An 11,554-nucleotide genomic window follows, 5' to 3' on the forward strand; every position below is an offset into this window, starting at 1 on the left:
CTGGAAGACCAACATAGAGGCTATATTCAAATTTGGGGATGAGCAGGCTCTGTTTCCTAGGGAAGCTGAGATCCGCACTGAGTGCAGCAAAATGTTGGAGATTTTCTTTCACTCACATATAGCGAACACACTGTAATTGGGCTGTGGTCTGATCTGGTGACACTGACTGAATAAAATGATCAGTGATTGGCTGAAAGTTGGATACTTTCAAGGCTGTGGTGGAGAGGTGGTCACTGAGCAAACTGTTATCCATCGTTATTAGTCCTGACAACCCTCTGCACGGCTAACTGGACAGGCAGCGCAGCACGTTTGAGCTCATCTCCCACAGCGACAGATGTTGGAAATATTTCATAGCACATGATATCACCTCCTAGAATAAAATATATCTGCCAGATATTATTAGTATTTTATATTATGGGATACATAAAGTATTTCTTTCCTCATGAAATACTTCAAGTGATTTTCGCAGTGTCCTTGTGTTTGTGTTGCAGGGCTCAGTGATGGCAGACCGCCCTCTGGCTGCAGCCTTCAGAGTCAGTCTTCATTTGAGTTCTGCAATCCCGCCACTCCAAGCCAACAACCGGGACAAGGAGACCCCTTCCAGACCCCCATAGACAGCAGTCCATTTCCAGAGGCCGAAGTTATGAACCCTTTCACCTCAACCACTGGTAAATAAGTGTACTGCAGCCACAGTTTGGTTACCCTGTGTAGTCAGAACTAAATTCTGCTATTAAAAAGAAATTTAGTGAAACAACAAACTTTGTAATGACAGCATAAATTATAATTGGACTATGCCACTCTGCAGGCTTCCCATCTCAGTTGAAATTGCTGAGCATCAACTGTCTTTCTTGCTTTCTGTGTTAGCAAACAGTGTAGCTTGTAGCAGCTGTGTAAGTGATTGAAAGTCAGTCTTTTTGGTTTAGCATGTGGATGAACTGCACAGTCCACAGCTACAACCAGACGGTAACAAATTTAACGAGAAGGCCAGATTCCAAACTATCATGGGCCTGACATATAAATCAGGCCATAGATAGATAGATAGATAGATAGATAGATAGAAATTTATATATGATCAATTTTTTCACTCTACTTGAGAAGGGGGCAATATAATGCTACGTCATGGCTGCGTGGTAAAGATTTTACCAAGATTAAATGAAGTATGTAACTTCCATATATATCTTGTTACCTGTTGATGGTGGAAGTAGAAAGTGTGTTTGTTTGTTTGTTTGTTTGTTTGAACAAAGGGAAGTAGAAGGCATCTAATATATGAAAAAAGTTGCACAGAGCACTTTAAACCTAAAGATGCATGCTGTTGTTCATAAACATTTTTCTTCCACAAGCCTTAGTGTATGAATTTCCCTTTCAGGTCAAACCAAGATGGATGCGGGTGATTCCCAGTTTCAGCCTCTGGCTCTGGCTGACACCCTGACATTTGATGGTCTGGGAACTCCTTTGCAGGCTCCTTTGGCATCACCACAAGAGTAAGTCTGATTTTATAAGTCTAAGCTGCTTCTTCACAGCCCAGAGAGGAGCGTGGGAAAGACGGTGTTTTGTCTTTTTGAGCAGGCAGTGTGTGCCCTGTACGCTGGATGAAGTGCTTGGCCCTCCAACCACACCTGAAGCCCGGAACGATGAGAAGGCTCTATTAGAGCAGCTGGTTAACTTCCTCAGTGGGACAGATGAAAGCGAACTGGCTGAGCTTGACAAAGCCCTGGGTATCGACAAACTGATACAGGTGAGTAGGTCATAAAGCTTGTAAGACAGTGGAAAGGCTTACTGAACTCTGAGTGCTTTTATACTACAAACATATTAACAAAGCACTTTAGCTTTTGCTGTTGGACACTTTGACCAGCAGACTGGACTTTAAGCCCTGCAAAGGCTTTACAAGATTAATTTTAAGACCAGTGCATGATCATTAATTTTACGATGTTGCTATAATTAATCAAAACATTCAAAACAGTTGCTCAGCTGAAGCGCTGGCAGCCTCTGCTGGCCTCTGATCTGTTTTTTTGTGCCATCCACAAGGATTTGGCACAAGAAATATAAATAAAACTCCTGGACGGCATTCAAGAAAAACACAAGGTGATTCAATTAGTTTATAATGTTTACCTTTACTTCTGTTCAACTCTTCTAACCGCAGTCGTTTAGTTTATTTTGGCTTGTTTAAAAGCAAATAATCTGCCAAATAATCACAGGCGATCTCTGGCTTTTATGCTTCTTTCAGTTCTTTGTAACACTCAGGTAACACATCAGATACGATTTAAATGGAATTAAAATATTTCAGTGTTTCAAAAACATCAACATCGCTGTGGCAGCGACGTTGTTTCAATGGCTGAAAATGATTATGGTTCGATGTCAGACTTGCTTTTCCAAACCAGGAAAACAGGTGATGATGTGTTTTTTTGGGCGGAGCCAAATCGCTGATAGAAAGTAATTGCTCTGTAAGTGCAAGTGACTATAGGTGTACGCTGTGGAAATGACATGTGTAGATTGATTTTTGTGTAATGGACTGACGTGCAAGCTGTACCTGGAGCGAGGCGATAACAGCAGCAGTACTGGCAGTTGAACAGTGAAGTAAACAATGAGGAACAAAGTGTGGCTTTGGAGTCCTCTGTCATCATGTAACTGTGATCGTATCATGTGGTCCAAGGGTTGAGCTAAGTTTGTCTTTAGTCATAGCCATTCATTTACTTAATGCTAGCATTAATGCGGACTGGTGTTCCAGATAAACTGTCTACAAGAACTTTGGTTTGTTTACATCATACTTCTGCGTCTGTTTGGTGACTGCTGTGATGCCAAAGTCTTTTGAAAGTGTAGCTTTGCAGTTGCTTCTGTCTCTGCTTCACCTTTAATAACTACATTGCTGACTTAATGTGCCTTAAAGACTTCATTTGGTCCACTTTGGTTTTATTAACGTTTTTGCATTTTAGTTAGTGTATAAAATTGAATACTTTTATGAGTATCTACGTGTAAATAATAGTGCTGTTTCATTGTTTTTTGCCTGGGAGTAGAGATTCTTATAGTGCTTTGTTTATATATCACTACACTGTGGAAACCCAGTTGCCCCGGACATTTGAGACGTTCTTTCTGTGAGACAGCAGAGCTAACCGCAGCACCACCATGGTGTGAAACTGTTGCAAAGGCCTTTATGATATAAACAATAAGTCTGGGTTGTGATAAAGGGACCAGATGGTTAGATTTCAGACTTCAGGTCTCAAGTAACTCCAGGTCCAATAATTATCTTGTATGTTATTGCTCTCACTTTCCAGAATGTTTATTTTCTCTTCTAAATGACCAAATAGATATACTAACATATTACTTAAAAAGCAACTTGACTAGAAAGTACTGGAAAAATCCTACCCCATCTTACTGAAGGACACTTTGTGGTGGTTACGAGACAACATCGTCATAATGATTTCCTTTTCCTGTTTTATTTCCCTCTTCGTAGGGTGGCTGCTTTGACCCTTTACCTCAAAATTTTCCACCCCAGCAACCCACTGCCACCCCAGTTTCCATAGACCCTAAACTCCCCACCTACCCTTCCCAATTCACACCAGCTCCACAAGCTCCTTTTCCTCCAGAGCTGGGCACGGTGGGGGCGCAGGGTCTGGGGTTCGGAGCCCCTCGAGGGGCCTTCCCCGGTGGGACGGGCATGGGACTGAGGCCAGGCATGACCAGACCACAGGGGATGGGCAATCCGGTCAGGCTGCCACCGAACCAACTGCGCCTGCAGCTGCAGCAGAGACTACAAGGCCCACAGCAGGTAAGGACACAGAGTCAGTTTGTCCGGTGTGTATTCAGCTCATTAACCTGTAAATGATGTCGCCTCTTTTTCTTCTGCCTCTAACATTTTAAGTAACTACTGTGAACTTTGTTTAGGTGTAATTTATTCACAGAATTTTATTGACCTGTTATGCTAATTCCCAGCTCCATAATTTTATTAAAATTAGCTTTACATGGTTAACAGTTCCAAATAGTTATCTTATAATGGGCCTCTGTGCAGGCCCTGGATCAGGGCTGGGAGAACTCCAGGCCTCAAGGGCCGGTGTCCTGCAGGGATTAGATGTGTCCTTGATCCAACACTGCTTATTTAAATGACTAAGTTACCTCCTCAACATGTCTTGAAGTTCTCCAGAGGCCTGGTAATGAACTAATCATTTGATACAGGTGTGTTGACCCAGGAGGATATCTAAAACCTGCAGGACACCGGCCCTTCAGGCCTGGAGTTGAATGTTTTTGGAAGTAGTTTTTAGTTTGTTTTTAGTTTTAGCTATTTTAGGGGGATATCTGTGTGTGCAGGTGACTATTACTGTGCATAATTATTAGGCAACGTAACAAAAAACAAATATATACCCATTTCAATTATTTATTTTTACCAGTGAAACCAATATAACATCTCCACATTCACAAATATACATTTCTGACATTCAAAAACAAAACAAAAACAAATCAGCGACCAATATAGCCACCTTTCTTTGCAAGGACACTTAAAAGCCTGCCATCCATGGATTCTGTCAGTGTTTTGATCTGTTCACCATCAACATTGCGTGCAGCAGCAACCACAGCCTCCCAGACACTGTTCAGAGAGGTGTACTGTTTTCCCTCCTTGTAAATCTCACATTTGATGATGGACCACAGGTTCTCAATGGGGTTCAGATCAGGTAAACAAGGAGACCATGTCATTAGTTTTTCTTCTTTTATACCCTTTCTTGCCAGCCACGCTGTGGAGTACTTGGACGCGTGTGATGGAGTAGGGCTGCTCGATTATGGCAAAAATGATAATCACGATTATTTTCACTGAAATTGAGATCACGATTATTTGACGATATTTATTTAACCCTTTAAGACCTACTATAGAACCAAGTCCACCAGAGCTTATATTATTTTTTTTTACATGCTGTAGTGCCATTTGTGGGAGCATTTCAAGTTGCTACATCAATACAACTGTTATAGCCCATATTTTAATAATATGTATGCATTAAGTCCATAGTAATTACATAAATTGCAAAAAAGTGCAATAAACTACAAAAAAAATTGAAAATCGCTTTTGTTTTGTTTACATATATTTCTACTTGGAGAAATTTAAGAGGTTTATCCCTCAAAACTTTAAATACAATAAAGTTGCAAAAAATAGTTTACAACAACAGGAAATTTATTTTGAGTGTCTTCATAGTTTTATTTTGGAGATACAGCAATTTTTATATACTGCAGGAAAAACAAAAAACAATCCTATGATGCAAATTTGCAAAGAAAACAGCATGTGCATCATTTCACTGTGGGAAGTGTTACGAACAGCTGACAGGAACGGCAAAGCGTGTTTCTGGAATATTATGTTTTTGTTCCTGCAAGCGCTTTTTATGCAATTTTTGCAAAGCTATATGTGGAACGAAACCGTGACCGAGGACAAGCTGATGGCATCAGATGTAAGTACAACTCCTCCGGTTTCATATGCAAAACAAATTATTGCGCTAGCTTACACGGTTCAGGTTCTACAGGGATTTAACAATAGTTACACAACACGGAGCGTGCTGCTCTGACCGGCTTTAAAGGGTTAACAATGACTTTAAAAAAATAATATAAAATAGTGTGCAACACCACTGAAGTTTTTTTTTTTTTAAACTCTCTTTTCAACCAACGGCAGTCACTCTCCAAATAACTTCTGCTTAGCTTTCCGAGCTTCCCTCGGGTCCTCTTAATCAGCGGTCTCCAACCTTTTTTGCGCCACGGACAGGTTTATGCCCGACAATATTTTCACGGACCGGCCTTTAAGGTGTCGCGGATAAATGAGGGAGGGGCTAATAATCGGCTCAGTCATTTTTAATGATCGTTGAAAGCCCAGATCGTAATCGTGATTAAAATTCGATTAATTGAGCAGCCCTATGATGGAGCATTGTCCTGCATGAAAATCATGTTTTTCTTGAAGGATGCAGACTTCTTCCTGTACCACTGCTTGAAGAAGGCGTCTTCCAGAAACTGGCAGTAGGACTGGGAGTTGAGCTTGACTCCATCCTCAACCCGAAAAGGCCCCACAAGCTCATCTTTGATGATACCAGCCCAAACCAGTACTCCACCTCCACCTTGCTGGCGTCTGAGTCGGACTGGAGCTCTCTGCCCTTTACCAATCCAGCCATGGGCCCATCCATCTGGCCCATCAAGACTCACTCTCATTTCATCAGTCCATAAAACCTTAGAAAAACCAGTCTTGAGATATTTCTTGGCCCAGTCTTGACGTTTCAGCTTGTGTGTCTTGTTCAGTGGTGGTCGTCTTTCAGCCTTTCTTACCTTGGCCATGTCTCTGAGTATTGCACACCTTGTGCTTTTGGGCACTCCAGTGATGTTGTTGCAGCTCTGAAATATGGCCAAACTGGTGGCAAGTGGCATCTTGGCAGCTGCACGCTTGACTTTTCTCAGTTCATGGGCAGTTATTTGGCACCTTGGTTTTTCCACACGCTTCTTGCGACCCTGTTGACTATTTTGAATGAAACGCTTGATTGTTCGATGATCACGCTGCATCCCTCTGCAAGATATCTCACTATTTTTGACTTTTCTGAGCCTGTCAAGTCCTTCTTTTGACCCATTTTGCCAAAGGAAAGGACGTTGCCTAATAATTATGCACACCTGATACAGGGTGTTGATGTCATTAGACCACACCCCTTCTCATTACAGAGATGCACATCACCTAATATGCTTAATTGGTAGTAGGCTTTCGAGCCTATACAGCTTGGAGTAAGACAACATGCATGAAGAGGATGATGTGGACAAAATACTCATTTGCCTAATAATTCTGCACTCCCTGTAGATCATTCCACTGTCTGAAATAAGTCATTTTAGCTCCTGTCTCTTTAAGGTCACCTTCCATTTAAAGCTTCAAACTCAGATGAAATATTATTGAAACTGTGACCATGTTATGAGAAACCACGACAAGGCATAACAGGCAGCTGAGATAAAACGATGTCCCTTTACCTTTTTTTTCTCCTCTCTCATCTCTAGTGCTCGACTCCTCTTTCTCCCCGCTGCTCTTCTCTTCTGTCTCCACACTGTCCAATAGTGTTATTTTCTTTGTCTCTGATTTAATTTCTTCTTCTCTGTTATTGCTCTTATCGTGTCTCTGGTCTAGTCCAACCTGTCTGACCTCTGCTCATTGGGATTTTCTCTTTGCTGCAGCTCCAGAACAGGCTGGCAGGGATGAATCAGTTTCCAGGAGGAGCCCAGCATGTGAACATGGGGATTCGTCAGGGGGTGCAACAACCTCAAATGCCCTCGCAAGTGAGTCACGGTGGTAGAGAGCGTTTGTCTACTCACCACCCTGCTTTTGTTAGCAGGCTGAACTTTGTGGATTTAACTATAGATTTTTTTCAGATAAAAAAAAGTGATAATAATCAATATTGGTGCTGAAATTCAAGCCATAGAAATGAATAACTGTGTGTCTGTTTATATACTGCACATGCCAGTTAAGCATAATGTGCATTTCTGTCCATTAATTTAACAAGTTCACAGTATTCTTTGTTGCTTTGTTTAAGCTCTTGTTAAAAATGGCAATCATATATGTTTTATACCGGCTCTAAATCTCACAGTGTAAACCCAACACCTTTTTGTTCATGAGTTTTTTTTCTGTAACCTACTTTCATCATCAGTATCATGAGATATATCATAGTTTGCTGTAAAACTCCATCAGTCTAATGTCTGTGATATAAAGTGATCGAAACGGGCCTGGGTACCCTGGATGTTCGACCGTTTCTGAAAACCTGACTGGAGAAAACTTGAAAGCAAATGAAAAGTATCTTTCGCACCAACATTTTGGATTTAGATACTCGCAATCGGTACAAATGAATTTGGTTGCAGTTTTTTAATAGAGCTTAAATTTTCCACACCGGAGATTTCATGTTCCTGCACTTAACGAGGATACGAGGGCCCAAGAAAGGGCAAACTAAAAACACCGAATTTCCACGCACCTCTGTAACTCTGAAAATATTTACAGTGTGAAGGTAAAATTATGCATTACTTTATTTAATAAACAAAAGTTATCATACAAAATAATTAGCTGATTTTTGGGGGGTCAGGTGAGACTCCAAAAGAATGTAAGGCTACGTTCACACTGCAGGCGAAAGCGCATCAAATCCGATTTTTTTTTTACCCTATGCGACCCATATCCGATCACGCTATGACAGTGTGAACGGAACAAATCTGATATTTTCAAATCCGATCTGGGTCACTTTCGTATGTGGTACTGAATCCGATACATATCCGATGTTTCAGAAAGCGACTGCTGTTTGAATGGTCGTGTCGCATTAAATCCGTCTTTTACGTCACTGACACAAGACAGACGCCAATTATCAGCGCCCGAGAAGACATCGCGAACGCTTCCTGGCCATCCGGTGAAACTGTTGGGAAGACAACGTTGGAGAAACGTGAACATTTTATTTGTACTGTATAATCTGCAGATTCTGACAGAAATCTGCAACTATCCTTTGAAGCACCGCTCCTCTAAAACAGCAATAAGGATCATCATTAGGTTATCTACATTATTATGTAAATAACAAAATAACTTAAAGCAAAAATTGGGAAACATGAAGTCCAAAGTCTTTATATTAAGGGCCATCAGTCAAACAATATTGTTTGCTCTGGGTCTAAACAGAGCGCGTTGTGTGTGACGTCTTCTTTTGCGCATGCGGGCCGCTTTGAGCGTTCACACTAGAGCGCGTTTGCTGTCGCATTTTATTTGTAGTGTGAACGAGCAGACAAAAAAATCGGATTTGATCAAAAAATCGGAATTGAGCATTAAGACCTGCAGTGTGAACGTAGCCTAAGTGTCCTAATGCAGGCTTTAATTTCGGTCTCGTATTGGCTTTTTGTGCCAGTGCCAGCCACATAAGATCTTTGAACCCTACCAGGAGCTGATTGAAATTAAGAAAATTAGGACTGCCAGTCTTCTTCAAATCATATTAATAACTTGCTTTTTTTCTGTGCTATGGTTATTATGCTGGTCTTTAAATTGGGTGAATTTTCTTTCTTAAGCCTGTACAAAGCAGCTCAGGATAATAAGATTAACTATCATATTTAGGTTGAACATGGGCAATAAGTTCTCTGTAACAGGCTCTTTTACTCCCTCTCAGCAGCCTCCGCTGAATGCCCAGATGCTGGCTCAGCGTCAGCGGGAACTCTACAGCATCCAGCATCGCCAACGCCAGCTATTCCAGCAGAAGGTCATGCTGATGAGACAGAACATAGCAGGCACTCCCACTGGAGCCGTGGGGCCCATTGGGACTGCTAGGGTCCCCAAAGCTCCCCCCACAACGACTCAACAACAGCAGCAACAGCAGTTCAACTTCCCACCAGGGTACAACCTGATGGCGGGAAACCCTCCTACCTCACCAAGTCACTTCAGCCCCATTACCGCGGGCCCTCTGGACAACAAGCTGCCCGGCAGAGTTCCCCTGAACAACCAGACGTTGATGGGTGGCGTGCAGGGCCAGTTCAACAGCACCGTCAACTCCTCATTGCAGCAAGGCCTGTTTCAGCAGTTTGGAGGGTCCGGTGAGTTCACGGGAGCAAAATAACCAAAATACTAAACCACGACAGGCTCACTTTAAAATATCAAAACTTTTTGTAATTAATACAGGTGGAGACAAGTGAAGAGATGTTGGTGTGAACCTGGTTTTTGTTTGTTCTGCTTTGTTTTGTTTTTTTTGGGGAGGGGGATGACTTCTGTTTAGGTCAAGGCACCTGGGGTAGCTTTAGGAAATAGGATGTGGTCTGCATTAAATGCAATTAGAAGTAGGACCATGAAGGGAATTGTTAAACAAATATTTTTATCACACAAACTGACATGAAAAATAAATGATTGTTTTACTACTGATTGGTAAAATTAACTTATAATGCCATTGTTCAACAGTGAGGTTAAATTGACTATTAGTTTACCATTGGTTAACACCAATTATAATGAAGCTTTACACTCAACAGTTTTGACAGACTTAGAGGTGCAAGTCCCTAAAGCCAGCTGGGAATCAGACTTCCAAGGCTTCCAACTTCGACTTCAGTCTGCAAACCACCGGATCCTTGAAGCTCCTTCTGGAGTTCTGCAGGAGCGCTGCCCCATGTGGCTTTTTCAGGCTAACACTGGCTGGGCCCTTACTGGTAAAACAAACAAACAAACGAAAAAAGCAAGACTTCAAGGTTATCTTTGGTGACCCCCTCCCTCTGTGTGCGTAGCCTCGGACAGGTCACAGGGTTCTTCTTGTCTTTTCCAACATACACTCCACCCTCACTCCTTACCCTGGACCAGTTTGCCTGTTAAGACCTGACCAAGCGCAAGGGTGTAGGATTAAACCCTTTCACCATATTAAGGCGGTGATTCATCCCCATTTGAAGTTTCCTTGAAGAGGACATATTTAAACCTTGTTCACAAATTGGAGGAAAAATTGGTGTGGATACTAAACTGATCTGTTGTGATGAATAAAGAGGTGGAGCTGAAGGTGCTGGTAACAACAATTGTAGATTCAGCCAGCAGGAATGAGCTTCCTCCAAAAGTGTCTGGGCTCGTTCTTAGGAGTAGGTTGATGACCTCAGTAATCTGAGAGTAGAAATGCTGCTCTTCCATATTGAGTGACTGGATAGAGGCTCTTTGTTGTGCATTTAGCTCTAAGCACATGATTGTGTCTGCATTTCTGTTCGGAAGGTGTTGCCACCCTCTTTGTTGGTTGGTGAATTTGATTTTGTGCCTAAGAACATTAAAACCTTTTAAAAATTGATTCACCTACATAAATTTATTATGATTTCACATCTTTGAAACATCCATGTTTTCTTTGTTACAGCTGTGGTCCAGCAAGACCCACCGTTTGCTCCTGAGATGAGCCCCTCCAGCCCACTTTTATCACCTCAGAACTCCACCTCCCAGAGTCCTCTACTTCAGCAAAACTCATCTACTGGCTACCAGTCACCCGACATGAAAGGCTGGCAACCAACAAGCGTGGGCAGGTTAGGAGCATGCATACAGTTTATAAGGAACAAAGACATTTGCAAACATTAATAAATGAAATCTGTGAGGCCGGTTTTAACTCCTCTCTGACTGTTTTCTGTGCTGCAGCCTGTTCAGTCAGTCAGGACAGAGCGCAGGGCAGCCGTTTGGCCAGCAGGGGGTTTATAACAACATGAGCATCACCGTTTCCATGGCCGGGGGCTCGAGTGGCGTCAGCTCATTACCTCCCATTGGGCAGTCAGTTGGCATGAGCAACAGTAACCTCAGCAACGTTGGTTCAGTGTGCAGCGACCAGCAGGTCAGTGACTTTGAACCTGCCAGCTTGGACAGCTGTGATAGTTTCATGTCCCAATGACCACCTTTCACTGCTTCATTTCCTGTTTTACTTTGCATCGGGATATACACCCCAGTTGCATTTGCTTTGTCTTAGTTTCAGTTTGTGGCTTTACTTTAGAGTATGCTCATAGGATGCAGAGTTCTCCTTCCAGTCTCCATTTACGCCCCAAGTTAAATTGCTTTTTTTTTTTTTTTTTTTGGATTGCATCGTGTGCTCCTGAAAATGTTTAGTGAGGTTAAAAA

At 42.1% G+C, this 11,554-nt stretch overlaps 1 protein-coding gene across 4 annotated transcripts in view; it reads left to right on the top strand.

The window, feature by feature from the left end:
* ncoa1 (nuclear receptor coactivator 1) overlaps positions 1–11,554 on the top strand; it is a gene marked incomplete at its 5' end in the record, with an annotated part of 98,754 nt that overhangs the window by 78,918 nt on the left and 8,282 nt on the right. For all 4 annotated transcript variants that reach the window (XM_082504907.1, XM_082504906.1, XM_082504908.1 and 1 more), the window contains 8 exons: positions 492–668; positions 1,367–1,481; positions 1,567–1,735; positions 3,449–3,763; positions 7,165–7,266; positions 9,114–9,534; positions 10,812–10,974; positions 11,084–11,273. In XM_082504907.1, the coding sequence (XP_082361033.1) occupies positions 492–668; positions 1,367–1,481; positions 1,567–1,735; positions 3,449–3,763; positions 7,165–7,266; positions 9,114–9,534; positions 10,812–10,974; positions 11,084–11,273 (1,652 nt within the window). The remainder of the gene's footprint in view (positions 1–491; positions 669–1,366; positions 1,482–1,566; positions 1,736–3,448; positions 3,764–7,164; positions 7,267–9,113; positions 9,535–10,811; positions 10,975–11,083; positions 11,274–11,554) is intronic.

This window comes from Aulonocara stuartgranti (genome assembly GCF_965226115.1).
Source record: "Aulonocara stuartgranti genome assembly, chromosome: 15".
NCBI lineage: Eukaryota > Metazoa > Chordata > Actinopteri > Cichliformes > Cichlidae > Aulonocara > Aulonocara stuartgranti.